Source organism: Sorex araneus, chromosome 2, assembly GCF_027595985.1.
Source record: "Sorex araneus isolate mSorAra2 chromosome 2, mSorAra2.pri, whole genome shotgun sequence".
Taxonomy (NCBI): Eukaryota; Metazoa; Chordata; class Mammalia; order Eulipotyphla; family Soricidae; genus Sorex; species Sorex araneus.
Window position 1 is genome coordinate 335,555,221 of NC_073303.1, and position 20,344 is coordinate 335,575,564.

The 20,344-nt window shown below is 40.8% G+C and overlaps 1 protein-coding gene across 2 annotated transcripts; it reads left to right on the forward strand.

Moving 5' to 3' along the window:
- Positions 1-1,572: 1,572 nt before the first annotated feature.
- HRH4 (histamine receptor H4) lies at positions 1,573-10,569 on the forward strand. Of its 2 annotated transcripts, XM_004606025.2 has the most exons (3): positions 1,573-1,765; positions 4,200-4,363; positions 9,766-10,569. In XM_004606025.2, exons 1-3 carry the CDS (start codon positions 1,573-1,575, stop codon positions 10,567-10,569), a joined length of 1,161 nt encoding a protein of 386 aa, XP_004606082.2. The 2 variants fall into 2 exon arrangements, with proteins under 2 accessions (XP_004606082.2, XP_004606083.2); XM_004606026.2 differs by lacking the exon at positions 4,200-4,363 and having other exon boundaries at positions 9,857-10,569.
- Positions 10,570-20,344: the final 9,775 nt, after the last annotated feature.

Consider the following 20,344-nt stretch of genomic DNA (forward strand, 5'->3'; position numbering starts at 1 on the left):
CCCAGGTGGTGTTTAGTAAAGGGTAAACTATTTCCTATTTTTAAGGTAAGACCCTCTTGAGTAAATCACCCAATGCCTCATGAATGTTGACTTTTGTCAGTCTGGCTGACGGGAATAGACACCATCCTTGCTCCTGTGTGAGTGCTGATCCAACTCACCTTGCCAAGTACTCCTTTTCTCTGCCTAGAATTGTTTGCCCACATACCAATGCTAATCAAATCTCTGATGAATTCTTGAGCTCTTTGGCAGGTCTCTCTTAAGCTGTCTGTGAGTTTCTCTCTCGGTGCAGCTCTGCCGCCCAGAGTCCTGTCTTGTACTCACGCTATTCAGCTCCACCTCCTCTTCTCTTCTCAAGGTCAGGAAGCCCCCTCCTTGCTATCTGTGGGGGAAAACTCTCCATCATGGGGGAAATTGTAAAATTCACTCATTTTAAGCTCTTCTTTTAGCAGCTAAAATCTTTACTTCCTGGTATCCAGTTCTTTAGAAAACTCTCGTCTCAAATATTTTGTCCAGGTTTTGACTTGTTTTAGACATGATGGTGGATTCAGCCATTCTCATTCCTCAAGGTCACTGTATCACTGTCACTGTCATCCAGTTGCTCATTGATTTGCTCGAGCGGGCACCAGTAACGTCTCCATTGTGAGACTTGTTACTGTTTTTGGCATATCAAATACACCATGAGTAGCTTGCCAGGCTCTGCCGTGGGGGCGGGATACTCTCAGTAGCTTGCTGGGCTCTCTGAGAGGAATGAAGGAATCGAACCCAGGTTGGCTGCGTGCAAGGAAAAGGACCTACCCACTGTGATATTTGAATGGATCTAAATTCATTTAAAAATAAATCTCATTTGAGACCAGACAAACAGTATAGGGGTTAAGGTGTTTTCCTTTCATTTGATCAACCCCAGTTTGATTCCCCCCAACACCCCCCACCACATAAGTTCTCCTGAGCACCACCAGGAGTGAGTCCTGAGTTCAGATCCAAGAGTAGCCTTGGAACAGTGCTGGGTGTGGTCTCTACCATCCCCACTCTAAGTGAATCTCATTTGAGCCCAGTTTCCTACCATCACAAAGCATTAATTTGATACATTATTGTTATATAATACTACCTTATTAAAGGGAGATGGATGAATAACATTAGAATGTTTAAAATGCCCACTTTTAGTGGCATTGGAAATACTTTGCCAGTGTCGGTTAAAGAGAAACTGTTACCGGGGCTGGAGCAATAGCACAGCAGGTAGGGCGTTTACCTTGCAGGTGGCTGACCCGGGTTCAATTCCCAGCATTCCATATGGTCCTCTGAGCCCCACCAGGAGTAATTCCTGAGTGCATGAGCCAGGAGTAATTCCTGTGCATTGCCGGGTGTGATACAAAAAGCAAAAAGGAAAAAAAAAAGGGGAACTGTTACCACAAGTTAGTTTTATCAGGAGTCAGGAAGTGTTCTCAGATCAGCACTAGATTTTGAAAGACGTTTTCAGTAGGTTATGTATTTTAGATAGTCCTTTGGAAAATATACTTGTCAGAATTCTCATACTGGATTAATAATTTGTTGTATTGAGTTTTTCCTTCAGTTTGTATGATGTTAGATAATAATACAACTAATATTTCACCAGACACTCGCATTGGTCTAGCATTTTTAATGAGTTTATTTGCATTTTCTATAATGCTAGGAAATGCTGTGGTCATCATAGCTTTTGTGGTGGATAAAAACCTTAGACATCGAAGTAATTATTTTTTCCTCAACTTGGCCATTTCTGACTTCTTAGTGGGTAAGTTATATGTATATATACATATATATGTACATATATATAAGATAATTTAAAATATTTTATAATTTATTTCTAAAACCTTAAAATAAGCTTTTGTTATGTTGCAACAAAAGTAGGGTGGTTAAAAACAAAAAGTTTAATGATTAACATTCAGGATAAGCTGAGTAGCAACTAAAATGATGGTTTATATGTGCTAAACGGGCTCTTTAGAGGGATTTTCACTTGAAAGAAGTTTCTTTTCATAGACTGAAAATAAATCTAACACAGTTATAAAATAGTTTTTTGTTAAAAAAATGTTATGTTTCTGGAGTTATAGTGCTTCTGTATTTAGGTATTTGTATTCTTTATGTATTCTTGATTTTCTTATTATCACAAAGTGTGACAGTTCTGTAGCAATAGGAAATAATGTATATACTGGCAGCTAACATATTTAAAAAATGAGATATTCAGAGTGATTAAATAGTGTGGCAAATAGTATTATCTTATGGTATAGTATGAGGTATTATAAAATACACCCAACACTAAAATACATTGCATATAATATGGTATCACAGTGTTACATAACTGCAAGAGCTCACACAAGTCAAGTTTTGAAAAAATAATTTTTACTGCCCAATAATTATTATTTAAAACTATGCTTACAACAATAAGCAAATGTATAGAAATGTTGGCTGATAATTCTGATTTATAAACATGTTTAATATAATTTGATATTATCTATTGCTGCCAAATACACTAATAACTATGTTAAAATGGAACAAAAATAAGAATTCATGCTGCTTGTAACACAGCGGTTGCACAACCAATGTTAGTCTCCTTTTCTTTTGGTGTCACTGCAGATATGTGCCAACTCAAAACAATGCCACACATTTTAATAGAATATCTGCCAAGTGTAAGTATTTTTAGGTGCTTATTAGATAATGAGGATAGCTAAAGAAAATTAAACTAATTCATTTTATCACTAATAAAATTTATTAATCCTATCACTACTCAGTGTAATAGACTGAATAAGAAGTTGACCCATGACAATAACAATATCAAGTAAACAGAAACTATGAAGACCCACCTCGTGCTAATGATCCGAAGAGGACAGAGGAAGCAGCTTTGGTTGATGGATAGTGGCATTCCAAAGGAACTTCAAAGAATAGGTAGCATTTCCAGAGTGGAGATGGACAAGGTGTATTACAAGAGTCAGCAAGGATATAACGGTTGAAAAATTATTATGTATCTCCCCAGTTATGAACTCCAGACTGACTTGTGTGCAAATAACTGCACGGGAGGAGGAGGGGATGAATTTGGAGGGGGGTCAGAGTCTATTGGGAAGCCTTGAATATAGGTCTGAATTTGGATGAGAGTTTATTCAGCAGGCAAAGTGGAGATTTGATGTTTACAGCAGTGAGTGATGAAACGGTTGAAAGAGATGAAGGAGATGGGTGAAGCAGAAGCAGAGGCAGCTTGGTTTTATGGAGGATCCTGTGTGCATCTCAGAGTAAGTCCTAGGGGAAGGCTCTGAGCCCAGGGCTCATGGGAAGGAAATTCAAGAGGCAGAGCTTTGAAGGTGGGGCAGAAGATGATTAAAGATTTAGTACTGGGGGAGCTGGAGTGATAGCACATCGGGTAGGGCATTTGCCTTGCATGAGGCAGACCCGGGTTCGATTCCCAGCATCCCACATGGACCCCTGAGCACCGCCAGAGGTAATTCCTGAGTGCAGAGCCAGGAGTGACCCCTGTGCATCACCAGGTGTGACCCAAAAAGCTAAAAAACAAAAGATTTAGTACTGGGGACATGGAAAGTGGCACTTTTAATAGAAACAGGGAGCAGCTGGGGGAGGGCAGCTTATCTTCCAAGGCCATATTACTAAAAGTTCAGGGGGCAATGGTTAGCTAGGAGGTTGACTTAAGAGTCATGGCATGACTCATCAGGGCTTCAGAGGAAGGTTGCAAATCAATGTAAAAGTATTTTAAAAATGCAGCACCTTCCCACTTCTCCCCTTAGTTTCACTTTTGCAAGAAACTAACATTAACTACTTGATGTTGCTCCTTCTATATTATTCCTATGCTCACACAAACACGTACAAGTATACAAATATGTTTATGTAAACTTTGAGAATATTTTGCTTTGTGTATTCCTCATAGACCTGTACAACTTTCAGACGATACTGAGCACTTAGTTGGTAGTGTGGAACCCAACTGAGAGGTCCTGTGAGCTTGAACCTTTTGAACAATAATATAATTTGTAAAAAAAAATCCATGTACATACTTTAAGTTAAAGATATGTAATTGCTAAAAATTTGAATCATCATCTAAGCTTTCAGGGAATCATAGTAATTTTTCTGGTGGCGGGTCTTTATATCCAATTCCGAATCAGTGTACCTATTTACCTTGTATTTTTAGATATGTTCTATTTTTCACTCGTTATTTTTCCCTTTTACAGGTATGATCTCTATTCCTTTGTATATTCCTCACATGATCTTCAACTGGGACTTTGGGAGTAAAATCTGTGTTTTTTGGCTCATCATTGACTATCTTCTGTGTACAACATCTGTGTATAACATTGTGCTCATCAGCTATGACAGATATCAGTCAGTCTCAAATGCTGTAAGTAAAAATATCACTTATCTTCCTTAAAAGAACATAGATAAGGCTGGGGAGATAGTACAGGGGTTAAGGCACTTGTCTTGCTTGTGGCTGATCCCATTCAAATCCCTTGCATTACGGATGTTCCCTGGAGTACCTGTAGGAGTCACTCCTGACCACTACTGGGTATGGCCCCAAACAAAAACCAAAAGAGCATAGATTTGTAAATTTGAGATTTCCCAGGCACATTCTTTGGTGCTTCCCAAAAAGTGCTCAACCATTTCAGGGGCCAGTGTCATGATGACACTGATACAAGATATACATATACATATATATCTTTATGATGATGTGTCACAATAAAATTATCAGTCATAAAATTATCCCTTCCTTCATCATGTACTATTTTCTGTCTGGGTTTTTAGTCTCATTTTACATTATTTTATATTTTTTATTAAAAAATGTGCAACAATCCTACCTAAAACTGTCTTTCTTTGATGGATTGTACATGTTTAAAAGCACCCACCAATTGGCTGGAGGGAAGAGAAAACGAGACTTTATTTTTTTTTCAAAAGCTGTTATTTTTAAAAAGCGCAGAAAAGTGGTTTTTCCAAATTGCTGGTATTTCTGAGGCTAAGCTAAAATGCATATGGTGCTGACCACAAACTCCCATATACAATATGCTTTTCGCCCTCTGCTTCTTGTGCCACTAATTAATACATCTCTTGCACTAAATATAATGATTATGAATATAGTAACAATACCCAGATGGTCATAAAACTGCATTTAGTTTCTTAATTGCTCTGTTCAGACTTTGCAATGATAAGATGCAATATGCTGGAAAGTGATCTCTTTTCTATTATGCATAAGGTCAAATGGGATAATGGACATCCAAGGGAATTGAGAGGATGCTACTTATCTCCTCATCTCTAGGTAACATTCTCCATAGCTAGACAGAACAAGCATTCTTGCCTTCAGAGGGCCCAGGTTGGAGTGGGGGGGTGGCCTCCCTGAAATCAATCAGTGGCCCAGCACTCACTTAGAATATGCTCATTATGTAGGAGGTTGTCTCTGCTCCTGCTTTCTTCCATACCCCAAAAAGGCATCTAAACAATATGTCAGTCCTATTTCCTTTGTGAAATAGAGATATACCCTAGACTACTTCTTTATAATGAGATGGAATCACAGAGGCATTTCTACAAGCTTGCTATGTCTTGGCTGTGTTCGCCCACCAAAGGTATGTTTCGATATATACCTATCCAATGGGTGAGCCTTAACCCAATGTGGCAGGTGTCGTTAGAAGGAAAGATAGAGATATCCTAGAGACCACCATATGGCAATGGAGGCAGAGGTTAGAGTGGTGAATGTGTTAGCTAAGGAACACCATAGTAGGCAAAGGATGACCCAGGATGCCAGAATCTGAGGAAATGTCCTGGAACAGACTCCGTGCAAAGCCAGAGAGAGAGAGAGAGAGAGAGAGAGAGAGAGAGAGAGGGAGAGAGAGAGAGAGAGAGAGAGAGAGAGAGAGAGAGAGAGAGAGAGAGAAGGGCACTGGCTTCAGTTATCTAGTCTCTGAAGGGTGAGAGGACAAGATTCTGTTATTTTTCTTCACCATGTTAGCCATCACAAAGCATTCATTATAATGCTTTGTGACAGCAATCTAGGACTAGCCAGAACTCTGGCAACAGCATTTTTCATTATCTTTATTTAACTTTCAAGCTCCTTTCTTCATGTGCAAGTAGATCGATGTTTTCATCTTATTTCCTTCCTTCTTTCTCTATTTTAATACCCATTCCCTCCAACTGCTCTCTTTTTTTTTTTTTGGAGCTATAACTTTATTTTATTTTATTTTTTTTAAATTTATTTATTTTTAATTAGAGAATCACCGTGAGGGTACAGTTACAGATTTATACACTTTTGTGCTTATACTTCCCTCATACAAAGTTTGGGAACCCATCCCTTCACCAGTGCCCATTCTCCACCACCCGTAAACCCAGTGTCCCTCCCACCCTCCCCAATCCCATCTCCCCCCCACCCCACCCTGCCACTGTGGCAAGGCATTCCCTTCTGTTTTCTCTCTCTAATTAGCTGTTGTGGTTTGCAATAAAGGTGTTGAGTGGCCGCTGTGCTCAGTCTCTAGCCCTCATTCAGCCCGCAACTCCCTTCCCCCACATGGCCTTCGACTACAATGTAGTTGGTGATCGCTTCTCTGAGTTGACCTTTCCCCGGAACGTGAGGCCAGCCTCGAAGCCAACTACTCTCTTTTACTCTCCCTTTTTCCCCTCAGAAATCAGGGACCACTGTCAGATTACTATTACCAAGTCAGACCTCGGCTCTGCCCTGGTACACTGTCCCCTCTATTTTCAGGCACAATGAGAGCTCAGCTTCCCTTATGACTCAGCTTACAAGTTCCCATGTCTTTGAAGGCTGTCTTCCAGCTCACACAACTGGTGAGAACTCAGTCAAGAGAGGTTCTGTGTTGGTGTGCTGTGAGAGCTGTAATGTGCTCACAGGTGGAGGGCTCCTTACATCTGTGACTCCTTACCCTCATGGCAGACGCAGTTCTCACCAAGTTTCTCAACCTGCATTTATAGCCAAGGAATTCTTAAAGGAAAGACAAAGAACTTACTCACTTCCCTCTGGGTATCACCCCTAATCTCTGTAACTTCTTAGCACTTCTTCCTACTGGGCAAACTATCTACCATCTCACAAATTAGAAGTAAAACAAGAGCTTGGACATTTAGTGAAGGAAGTGCTAGAAACATCCAACAAAGATAAAAGATTAACTCAGAAATAAAATTTTATCAGCTTCAAGTGTTACATATTATGAAATACAGTTGTTCCAGCATTTTAACTATGATCTAAAGTAAAAAATACATTTTATATTATAAACTAAAATGTTTATAAAATAAGACTTGCCTTTATTATTTACAAGAAACTGATATTCATGCTAAATTTTGGTTCTATATTCTTGCTTTTGCATTTTTTTCATTAAAAAACAAGTGTTTCGTCACAAACCACTGAATTGATTTTGTGGATGATTAATGGAGCACATCCCGCTGCATGATAAATATGAGATTGTGGACATTTGAACGCTTAATACAAACTGATCTCCCTACAGCTTGTCCATGTCTGTAAAATACCCAACAGCAAGTGGTAGAGATACAAGTTATGCACCACATCCATCTTTCTCTAGGGTTCATGATGACTCGTCTAGAGACTGCATTTCCCAGCTTTCCTTTCAGCAAAGTGGGTTCACATGACTGAGGTTTACCTATAAGATGTGAGTGGAACACACCTTTCTGCACAATTACTGAGCTCAACCCCAGCACATATTCCCCCAACCCAAGCACCGTCAAATCAGCACCACCTCTCAGCACTGTTGAACTCAAGCTGTGCCACATCGTTGGATCTGAGCACTAAATTGTCTCAGAGAGCCCGGCAAGCTACCGAGAGTATCCCACCTGCATAGAAGAGCCTGCGAAGCTCCCTGTGGCATATTCGATATGCCAAATACAGTAACAATCATAGGTCTCATTCCCCTGACCCTGTAAAGAGCCTCCAATCATTGGGAAAAACGAGTAAGGAGAGACTGCTAAAATATCAGGGCTGGGACAAATGGAGACGATTCTGGCACTTGATTGAGTAAATTGATGAACACCAGGATGACAGTGATATAGTGATAGAGTGATTTATTTATTTAATCAAATCACCATGAGATATAGTCACAGACTATATATAAACTTTATAAACTTTCCTGATTACGTTTCATTCACACAATGATCGAGCACCATTCCTCCACTAATGCCCATTCTCCACCACCAGTGTTCCTGGTATCCCTCCTGCCAACCCCACCCCTTCCTACTCCCTGCCTCTGTGGCAGGCACATTCCTTCTTACTCTATCTCTCCTCTTGGGTGTTATGGTTTGCAATACAGGTACAAAGAGACCATGACTGATAATTTTTGTTGTTTTATTTGAGCAAGCTCAGTAGTGTTCAGAACTATTCCTAGCTCTGTGCTTGGGGGTAGTTCCTGGCATGGTTGCGGGACCATGATGTGCCTGGGATTGAAGTTGGGGCTCTTGCATGCAAAGCATGTGCTCTAGCTGTTTGAATTATCTCTCTAGTCCCAGATTATTCAATATCTCCGGAAGTAAGGAAATTAGTGCAATATGCACATTGGAGCTAGAAGGAGGCTTATTGATGTAAAAGAGATTTGGGAGGTTGTTTCAGGCCCCCTAAAATGTGTCACTCCTGGAGGGTAGTTGACCTTGAGCATCTGTGTTTCTTAGAGAAGATGTTCTTGAAGATTTCAGATCTCTCAAATGCCTGGGTGCTGTGATCTGAGAGCAGTCCTTCTTCATTTAACTTCATTTCCCTTATAAAACTTCTCCTGGATACTAAATAGGCTCAGAACAGTTTCATCTTCCAGAAGATGGTGACAAAACCCATGGCCCTGTCTCTTAGTGTGGCCAGAGACATGTTGGCAAGCTTTTCGTAGGGATTAACACTTAGAAAAATAAATCATTCAGTGATACTGAGTAACTGTGCAGTGTTTCCAACCGCAGACAGAGACTTCTTTGCTTTTGTTTATTTCCTTGAGAGTGGATAAGGAGTGCTTACTCTTTCAATTGTCACTTGAAGTCTCCGCTTAAACTTCAGAGTATGTTCTTCCTGGAAAGTCAGTGACTTCCAGATTTATTTTTGACGGTGATGCTGGTGAGAGATGCACTTGATTTACCATCACTCTATGTATCTCTGTATTCCCAAAGCATAAATTTAAACTGCTTATATTCATACTGTGACATATTCTAACACAGACCATTCTGTTTCATGAGAGACAGAGAGGAGAGAATGTTCACTGTGACTCTTCCTACTAATTGCTAAACACTATGAAAAGGTTCATCTAGATATAGTCTAACAGCTCAGATTATCTGTGGACTAGGCAAAACTGCTTTCTTGTTCTATATATTAACACTGTGGTTTAAGTCCTGACAGATACAGCTTCAAGGGTTAGAGACTACCCTTGTTTTCTTTGTATTGTTTTGGCCCTACCTAGTGATGCTTAGGGTTTACTCCTGGTTCTGTGCTCAGGGATCACTCCTGGAGTTCCTTGGGGGACCATATAGTTCCCCAAAGATTGAACCCAGGTCAGCCCTGTGCAAGGCAGGTGCCTTACACACTGTACTGTTTGACTGGCCGCCTCACATTCCTGACCTTTGAACAAACACCACTATGAAAGTCTGCATCTTCGGCCATGTTCTGCTGAAGTTGAGCCTTATAATATCCAGGCCCATATCATGTTACATGGGTCTAGTTAATGCCCCCATCTCTTGGTCCATCCTAAAACTCCTGTGGCCTGTAATATGCAATATGCAATTAATGTGCTTTTTACCTCGTACATTAATTTATTTGGTCTCTTTTAGGTCTCCTACAGAGCCCAACACACCAACATCTCGAGGACCATGCTTATGATGATGGCTGTCTGGGTGCTGGCTTTCTTAGTGCATGGGCCAGTGATTCTTGTTTCAGAGTCTTGGAAGAAGGGGAAGACACACTGTGAACCTGGATTCCTTTCAGAATGGTATATTCTTGTCATCACATCCATCTTGGAATTCCTGGTTCCAGTCTTCTCAGTGGCTTATTTCAACATGTCTGTTTACTTGAGCATCTGGAAGCGTGGTCCTCTCAGTGGGGGGCAAAGTCACACCAGATTCTCTTCTGTCTCATCTAGAAGCTGTGGACACTCTTGTAGGTTTATAAGAGCAACTGCTTCTGGACGGAAGGAAGCAGTGCCATCCCTTTGTCATGAAAAGCAGGGAAGGAAGAGCAGTCTCTTCTTTCCTTTAAGAACCCAGATGAGTGACAGAGACGGCACTTCCAATAGGGGTTCCCTCTACCATTCATGTGCCGTAGTTCTTCACCAAAGGGAACATCTTGAGCTTCTCAGAGCCCGGAAATTAGCCAGGTCGCTGGCCCTCCTCTTAGGTGTTTTCATTATATGCTGGGCTCCTTATTCTTTGTTTACATTAATTCGTTCAATTTACTACTCAGACCAGCACCTTAAACCAGTAGAGTATGAAGTAACATTTTGGCTTCAGTGGTTTAATTCACTTATCAATCCTGTTTTGTACCCACTGTGCCACAAGCATTTTCAGAAGACTTTCTTGAAGATTCTTTGTATAAAAAAGCAATCTGTACCAACACACAATCGGCCAGTGTCTTCTTAAAAATATTTTTCCTGATCACACAAATGTCAGTATTGCTCTCATTTAAATGTATCTTTTAAAATTGCATCACCATGAGATACACAGTTATAAAACTGTTCATGATCAGGTTTCAGTCATGCAATGTTTCAACAGCTGTCCCTCCACCAATGCACATTTCCCACCACCAATGACCCCAGTTCCCAGTTTCCCTCCCGCCAAACCCCCACTCCCAGCCTTCCTCTTTCCTTTTCTCTTTATCTCTCTTTCTCTTTCCTTCCTTTCTCTCTTTCTCTCTTTCTCTCTCTTTCTTTCTTTCTTTCTTTCTTTCTTTCTTTCTTTCTTTCTTTCTTTCTTTCTTTCTTTCTTTCTTTCTTTCTTTCTTTCTTTCTTTCTTTCTTTCTTTCTTTCTTTCTTTCTTTCTTTCTTTCTTCCTTCCTTCCTTCCTTCCTTCCTTCCTTCCTTCCTTCCTTCCTTCCTTCCTTCTTTCTTTCTTTCTTTCTTTCTTTCTTTCTTTCTTTCTTTCTTTCTTTCTTTCTTTCTTTCTTTCTTTCTTTCTCTCTTTCTTTTCCTTTCTTTCTTTTTTGTCAAATCGAGAAAAATATATTTTTTGATAGAAATATGTTTTAGTGGAAAGTCAATAGGCCAAATGAAGTTACAAGTTGCCAAAAACTTCCACCTCTTTTTCTACAGATTCTCAACTCTGGCATCTGTTTAAATTTGGATCTTGTCAAAGGTTTATTGAGCTCAAGGATCTTTGGTTGTCCAAGTGGAGGCTGAGGCCGGGAGGCAAAGGCAGTGCCTGATGGCAATCTATCTGAGCATGTTGAAATGAATTTCACTGCTGTCAAATTGGGCTGCTCTGTCGCTGATTGGCCTGGCCAGCTTCTTGCCTTCTGCCTGTCTACTAAGGCCTTCTGTTTGAGAGCACATCACCTTCTCTGTCTGCTCTCCTGTGCATCTTTTTATGGTAGACGCCCTGTGGCTTGGGTTTTTCAGATGATTCATTTTCACACATGGGGGGCCTGTGAATGTTGGCCATGAACTTGGTGGCTGCTGGTTTCTGGAGATTTGTGGCTGCCAGGGTTTATTTGGGGGATACACCCGCCCTCCTCCAACGTGACCCAGTAAAATCAGCCTGGCGCAGGTTTGGGGAGACATCTTGCAGCTCCTTCCTTCCTTCCTTCCTTCCTTCCTTCCTTCCTTCCTTCCTTCCTTCCTTCCTTCCTTCCTTCCTTCCTTCCTTCCTTCCTTCCTTCCTTCCTTCCTTCCTTCCTTCCTTCTCTCTCTCCCTCTCCCCACTTTTTGACATTATGATTTGCCATACAGATATTGAAAGTTCATTATGTTTATTCCTTTACCTACTTTCAGCATGCAATTATTATCCAGAGTGATCACTTCTGAATATTACTGCCATGGTGGTTCCTTCTCTATCTCAACTGTCTTCTCCCCAGCATGTGAGGCAGACTTCCAACCATGGACCAATCCTGACTCATGTCTCTACTGTTCTTGGGTATTAGTTTCATACTTTGTTTTTTATGTTCCACATATGAATGCAATCATTATATATCCATTCATTTCCTTCTGACTCATTTCACTCAGCATGTTACTCTCCATGTCCATCCATTTATAAGCAAATTTCATGACTTCATTTTTCCTAACAGCTGCATAATATTCCATTGTGTAGATGTATCATAATTTCTTTAACCAGTCATCTGTTCTTGGCACTCAGATAGTTTCTAGATTCTGGCTATTGTGAATTGTGCTGCAATGACACAAAAAGTGCAGATAACATTTCTGCTGTGTGTTTTTGCGGCCCCAGGGTATAATTCCTAGAGGTAGTATTGCTGTCATCTAAATAAATTTGATCCAGCTTTCTTCTTGTCTTTTTCAACTCTTCCCCCAAAAAGTTCATAAAATTGTAACATTTGAAAGCTTAAAAATATCAGAACCAGGAAGTCCATAAAATTGTTATGGTTAATAATAACAGTATAATTAGAATCAATAATAAATGCATAGTTACAAGGACATTTCCCCCTTCATCATTTTACTTTCTTTTAGATTTTGATATATAAAGTTTTGATTATAAATAGGTTCCGTGTGTGCTATAGTTTTAACTTAACTTCTTTTAATTTTATAGTGATGAAAACTTGTCAAGTTTTATAATAACTTCCTAAAGTGATGTCAGGAAAAAAATTATACTTCTCTCTCTGCCAGGCCAAAGAATTGGGAGACAGGATCAGTGGGTAGGGGAGCTGGAGGTTTGGGCAGGCAGGAACAGGGAGTGAGAGTGCCCACATGGGAGGACAGAGTGTACAAATACTTTGAGGTTTCTGATTCCAGATGAGAAGAAGAAAGTGTGAGGTGGTGGGATGAAGATCAGGTAAACCCAGTAGCTACCCCAACAAATTTGCAGTGAAGTCATCTGGGAGGCCAGGATACCAGGTTGGAAGGGGGAGGAAATATAAGCAGACATCAGTGAGCTGACTTTTTAAGGGGATGAGATAGGGTCTGGGCCACACCTGGATATGCTCAGGGCTTACTCCTGGCTTAGTGCTCAGGGCTCAGTTCTGGTGGGGTTCAGGACACATGTAGTGCTGTGTTTCAAACTAAGATTGGCTACATGCAAGCCAAGTGCCACAACCACTGTATTATTGATCCAGCTCACTTGTCAATGAATTAAAGGAACATGCTTTTCCCCCCTTTTCCTTTCTGCTTCCTTCTCTCAGCCTCCACGTTAGCTCTAACTTATTGATAAGTCAATATGAGATGGATAAGAGCAAGGAAATGGCAAGAGGTCTTTATGACAAAACTAATGGACTGGTATAATATTCACAGGACTCATGGGTATCAATAGTTTTTAGTAAAATATTGTTGAATTTACTTGAGGTCTTTAACAAATACCCTATATTTTACTTTGCAGTGCTCAAAGTGATCCACTTATTATGCAGTTAGTATAGGTTATGCTTCCTGGTGAGTCACATTTTTATTAGTCCAGTGATGCATTATTTCTTTGTTTATCATTCCACCCCTGTAGTGTTCTTTGCCTGTCCTTGTTATAATATTTCATTTTCATCTCATAGTTAATTTTGTCTCTCACATGAGGTTTTATCAGTTTGTTCTGTAAGTTCTCAGAGCTCCTATCTAGTTTAGATTTTTTAGTTTCATTTGTCTTAGAATGTTTAAATCTTTGACTTCATATGCTAAAATAAAAAAATATTTTAAGTACACAATTCTTAGAAATGCCCATGATTTGTATAATGTATATAATATGTATATATGTATGTGAGAGCCTGACAAGCTACCACAGATATCCCATCCGCATGGCAGAGCCTGGCAAGCTACTTGTGGCATATTTGATATACCAAAAACAGTTACAAGTCTCACAATGGAGATGTTACTGGCGCCTGCTTGAGCAATCGATGAGCAACAGGATGACAGTGATACAGTGACATATGTATGTATATGTATGTATGTATATGTATGTATGTATATATACTCATACCTTGTATTAAATCCGAGGCATGAGGTTAATATTCAATGTTTATTTGAAAAAATTGAAAAATAAAAACTCAAAATGTAAAAAAATTTTATAAGATTGTTATTTTGCTGTTTTTTTGTCAGACTTTGCAATTGCAAGGATTTTTTAAAAAATTATTTTTTAGAGCATTACAAAGCTGTTCATGATTGGATTTCAGTCATAAAGCATTCCAACACACATCCCTCCACCAGTGTACATTTCTTAGCACCAATGTCCCCAGGTTCCTTCCCATCACCTCCCAAACCCCTACCCCCTGCCTGCTTCTATGGCAGGCTCTTCTCTCTCTCTCTCTCTCTCTCTCTCTCTCTCTCTCTCCTTTTGGGCATTGTGGTTTGCAATTTGATACTGAATATTGATACTGAAAGGTTATCAAGAATATCCCTTACCTATTTTTAACCCTCAGCTCTTGCTCAGCACGATCATTCCCAGATATTATTGTCATACTGGTCTCTTCTCCATCTTACCTACCCTCAGCCCCCCACACACTTGTGGTTAGTTCCAACCATCGGCCAGTCTTTCTTACCTATTTTCCCTGGCCGTGGATATTAGTATTCTACAATATGTATGTTTTATATACCACAAATGAATGCAATCATTCCATATGTTTTTACTTAAAAAAAAAAACCAACAGCAATACCATACTTTATCCCTGGGCACTCCCAGGGCTGGGAGCTTGATGGTTCTGAGCTTGGATCCAGTGCTGCAGTGCTTGGACCTGGCAGAGTTAGGGGGCAGCTGGGCCAAACTTGGTAGTACTGGGTGGAGGCAGGGTGCAGTGCCCAAAGTCAAACTCAGAGCCTTGCACCTGCCAAGCATGCGCTCTGAATCATATTCTGGCCCCCTCAGCTCTTGGTTTTAACATTTATTTATGAGCAGCTCTGCATTCATTTGATCACTGAAAGTTTGGATACTGATTGTGTTAGAAGACTGTATAAGAACTTTTTCCACCTGAAATTTGGGGAAACATGTGAAAGTACTCAAATGTACTTTTTAAAATATAGAAAAATGGAATTCATGTTGTTTATTTCAGTCAAACTAATATGTTGTCAATGTTGGACACACCATTATTTCATTTACTCTTGTAAGAGATTAAAATGCTGCTGACTGTCTATGAAACAATACTTTGAAAAGTCCTATTTCTGGGAAGTTCCTATCCAATTTCAGAGTCACTGAAAAGTGATCAATGTGTGTCTTAGAAGTGAAATGCAAATGAAAGATGAACAGAATGGAGCTAATCTTCTAGGAAATGAGATTTTGAGCACATACTTTTTGGGGGGGCCTGGGGGGGGAAGGTAGGGTGGGGACTTCTTGCAGTGGTGCTTGGGTCATCAGAACTACACCTAGTGGTACTCAGGGACCACGCAGGTCTAGAGATTGAACTCAAGCCAGGCATGTACTCTAATCTTTTTGCGCTCTCTCTCTAATCCCTCATGGTTACTTTTGGTGATGTAGTCATGTATTTATGTAAAAAATGTGCATTAGGTATAAATAACTTATTGCAGGATGTCTTGTGGAGTATGCTAATGAAATTTAGATTTTCTGGGCAAGAATTTTTGTTTGAGTGCTGGGAGTATGATGCAAGATCCATTACTAGATACTTATTGAGAAGACATTTTTTTAGAATTTTTCTAAATGATGGAATATAAATTCTAGAGTTCTATTTTGTTTTGTTTTTTGAGCACCTAGTGGTGCTCAGGGTTTACTCCTGACTCAGGGACCACTCCTGGTGGGACTCAGCAGACCTTACGTGGTGTCAGGGCTTGAATCAGGCCAGGGTTGGCCATGTGCAAAGGAAGCCCCCAACCTCCCATACTATTGCTCTGACCGTAAAACTCTAGATCCTAAAAATCTAAGTCATTTAATTTTGCACTTTAAATAAGTTACTTTACTTAAACTTTAAAATGTGTTTTTCATGATAATGAAATAATCTGTAGTTTATTATAAAAAGATAATAGAAACACACATAGAGAAATTTCAGACCTGAGCAACTTGCAGCAGAGATGGCCTGGGACTTTGCAGTAGGCCTTCTCTGCTGGGCCGCTCCAGAGGGGGGCAGGTGCCATCCCACCGCCTGCCCTCTAAGAGCTCCAGCGGTTGCCATTTTCTAGAAGCCAGCAAGAAGCACCAGCTCCCACGTGGCCACGGTCCAGAGACACACACAGGAATTTCGGACATGAGCAACCTGTGGCAGCAAATTCTTCAGACTCTAATTATTAAAATCTTAGATTTCCTAAAGTGCGCGGCCGCTCTTGAGGCTGCACGACATTATATTATATCCATAACAAGCATTACGAAACACATTGTCTAGCAATTGTATTTTTGGCAGATATAAGGGGAGGTAGGACTGGTCTTGAAAAATCGAAGGTAACTAAGGTAAGAGAAAGAATACCTTGCAAATTGTCTGCCACGCAAGCAGGGGGAGGTATGGAAAGTGTGTATGTGTGGGAATACTGGGGAATTTGGTGGTGGAAAATGTGCACTGGTGAAGGGATGGGTGTTGGAGGACTGTATGATTGAAGTTCAAACATGAAATTTGTGTTACTGTATCTCATGGTGAATTGATAAAAATATTTTTTTTAAAAAAGATAATAATGAAATAATTTTGAAACTTAAAAATCAGCTATAAGTATTAGCTTGGTGTAGGTGTTTCCAGAGGGGAATAGAATGACACAACACCATTACATCGAAATACATTTGTATATTTAATTTTCAACCTGTGTTCTCAAGCTTTCCTCAGGTGAATCATTGCAGAAAATAAAGCCTCCTACACTTAATTCTTTAGAGTATGAGTAATTATAATCCTTTGTCAAAGATAGATGATTTATATATACCTACTACTTTTAAATAAATATTACTTAATTTTAAATTAAGCAACTAAAATGTAGAGTTAACTTTTAAATACTTACGTACCTTTGATGGGGTACAGCAGGGTTAGTGGGATGCCAGTAGACTTTCTCCTCAGTACCTCCCACCTAATTTCTTGCCATTATCTTTCATTAGAGAGCCAGTTGGCAAGGGAGTCTGGGAAATGTATAGCTTCTCACTGCAAGCTATCCTGCCTGATCTCAAAAGGTAAGGAGGCTTGGAGCTAATAAACAACTGGAAAACGTGTCAGGTTAAAAATAAGCAGGATTTGGGTCTTCAGGGATTTAGCATTCAGTTTCAACTGTGTAAAAATGCCACTTGGTTTAAACCATTATCATTAACAGATTTGTTTTCTTCTTGTGTTGTGGGGGGGGGAGGAAAAGGGGGAGGTTCCCTAGCAGTGTTCCCTCAGGAAGCCTTTGAGGCCATCCCAGGGATTCTAGGTCAACCAAGTCAGAGATTCAGTGGCAGGACCTGAAGATGCGGTGCTCCTTGCCCCCTGGCTGGGAATTAGCTGGACCACCTCCACAATGTTTGGAGATCTCCCGGGCCACACTTGGCAGTTCTTTGGGGCCTCCAGGGCTGTATCCCATGGTGTTCATGGGACCTCAGAGGTTAAACTGTGGTCAGTTGCATCTGCCCTGTAATTTTACAGTACAAAGTCAAGTCACGTAGCTTAGATTCCTCAGACTGATTTGGCTACTAAGCTCTGCATTAATCCAGCTGTCTTAACCTCTTTTTAATTTTTTTTATGACTTATTTTTGAGGCCAGCTCTGTGGTTTGAGGGTCAACTCCTGGCACAGTACTGAGGACCCTGTGGTGCCAGGGATCGAGGTCAGTTCTCCTGCATCCCTTCAAGCTCTCTTCTCCAACCCCTCAAACTGTTTTTGTTCCATGGACTGCATGCACAAAACAATTCATTGTTTTTAGTGTCATGCTGGAACTAAGGGAGGAATGAAGAAGTCAAGGTGGTATGGAACTCAACAGAAGGTCAGCATTATATCATATCCACACACACTTCATAACAGATTACAGTCTGATGCTTCATGGACATATCTGGGTATACATTTACATTTATTTTATTGATATTATTTACGAATTGGGGGATTTTATGTTAAAATGGTTATTTCCAGAATTTCTTTTAGAAATTGAAAGGTCCAGCAACAGTGGGCTAAATTTCTCCCAGGAAAACAATTTGGGGCCAGGAAGAGCGTTCACACGGTAAAGCATATGTGTACCTTCCCAGAACTGTTCGGTTTCACTGCTCTGAGGGTTCCCAAACTGAGCATCACTGGAGTGACTCCAGGGCTCCCCAGAAATACTGGGTATGACTCCTATAAAAAAGTAAGAAAACAAAACAATTTGGGGATGAGGATGTAGCTCAAGTGGAGGAGTACAACTTTTGCAAGTGTGAGGCCCTGGGCTTGACCTATGGTGCTCTGAAACAATAGGAAGGAAGGAAAGAAATAGAAAGAGAGAGAAAGAGAGAGGAAGGAAGGAGGGAAGGGAGGAGGGAAGGAAGGAAGAAAAGAAGGGAGGGAGGAAGAAAGGAAGGAAGGAAGGAGGGAAGAAAGGAAGGAAGGAAAGAAGAAAGGAAGGAAGGAGGGAAGAAAGGAAAGAGAAGGAAGGAAGGAGAGAAGGAGGGAAGGAGGGAAGAAAGGAAAGAAGGAAAGAAAGAAGGAAGGAAGGAAGGAAGGAAGGAAGGAAGGAAGGAAGGAAGGAAAGGAGAAAAGAAGGGAGGAAGGGAGGGAGGAAGGAAGGAAGGAAGGATGAAAAGAAGGGAGGAAGGAAGGATGGAAGGAAGGAAGGTAGGAAGGAAGGAAGGGAGGGAGGGAGGGAGGCGGGCTTAATCCCTTTCACTGCCCCCCATTGCTGAGTCTGCCCTCCCAGCACTACTCTTGTGATCCTCATGTCACTGCAACCAAGGACATAAGTCGCCCACATCATAAACACAGCAGCACATCTGTCTTATCTCCTAGAACCTTGCTCAGTTCCCCAGTGAGCACGTGCAGGCCAGGCTGCTGCAGGATGAGGGACCTTGTGCAGCAGACACAGTGTGGTAGCTGGACCCATGCTGGAATAGCCGCCTCTGCGGCTGTCTGGGGGTTTGTGGGCAGACTCAAGACAGAACCTGTCTCAGCCAAGGAGAGAACAACCGCTCAGCTGACCCAGAGTCTTGAACTGTGATAGAACACTGCATGGGAAAGGTTTCTATGCAGAAACAGCTGTCATGGCAAGTATTTATCCTCCTGTATGTTAAATGGACTCCCTTACAGTTAAGTAAGGAGGGAAGTAGATATTTACTCTGTCTCTATCTCTGTCTCTGTCTCTCTCTCATATATGTGGTGTGTGTGTGTGTGTGTGTGTGTGTGTGTGTGTGTGTGTGAGAGAGAGAGAGAGAGAGAGAGAGAGAGAGAGAGAGAGAGAGAGAGAGAGAGAGAGAGAGAGAGAGAGAGAGAGAGAGAGGGGTCTTGTAAGCAGTGCTTAAAAGACCCGGTGGGATGGCCAACTAGTGGGTTGATTCAGTGCTCAGGCCTCGTAATGTTGAGGGTCACCAAGGCAACTGCAGCAATGTTCAGGGATTTCCAAGGTTATTCCTGCATACAACAGAGTCTACACAGAGCTGAGGACTGGTTTTGGGGCCTTGTGTATTCAAGCCTCTAACCCCTGAGCTATCTCCTTGGTTCCTGGACATTACCAATTCTGACTTTTTGCAATTGAAAAAATTTTTCTAATTTTTGGTAATTGAAGCAAAAGACAAACAATTTTGCAGTAGAATTGAATTTTTTTTAAAGGTCATGGTTACTTCTCTGCAGGACACAGTCTTTGCAAAGTGGTTTAGGTGAGTATGTGTCCTTTAGCAAAAATAGTTGATTTTGAAACATCACAACAATCCAGCAGTGGGCTACATGCCTCGAGAGAGTAAAGTTACATGGTGGGATGACGAGAAAGAGCATCTCAGGTTGAAATAGGCATTTTCGTAGGAAGTTTACCCTGGCAGGGAGCAACGTGGAGGGAACAGGGTGGGGGACACCAAGTCTTAGTGGGAAGGAAGCAGACCCTCTGGTTCTGGACCCCGCCATGAACAGTGTTGTCAGTCACAGTGCCTAAAATAAACTAAAAATTAAAAAAAAATTGGCTGTTCTTGCTACGTGCATCCTGATTTTTCAACTTTGTTTTAGCCTCTGAAATTTCTGTCTAAGGTCTGATACTGCAATGAACAGACTAGTTAAACACTTTTTATTAAATAGTCTCATTGTTTGGAATGCATTTCTCCTTGTTCATGCCTATAGTCACTAAAAATGTGTTTAAACTCTTACTATGGAAAAATAAAGGGAGAGAACTTTAAATAAAATCCACCAGTTAAGCTAATATAAAGGATAAGTAAAAGA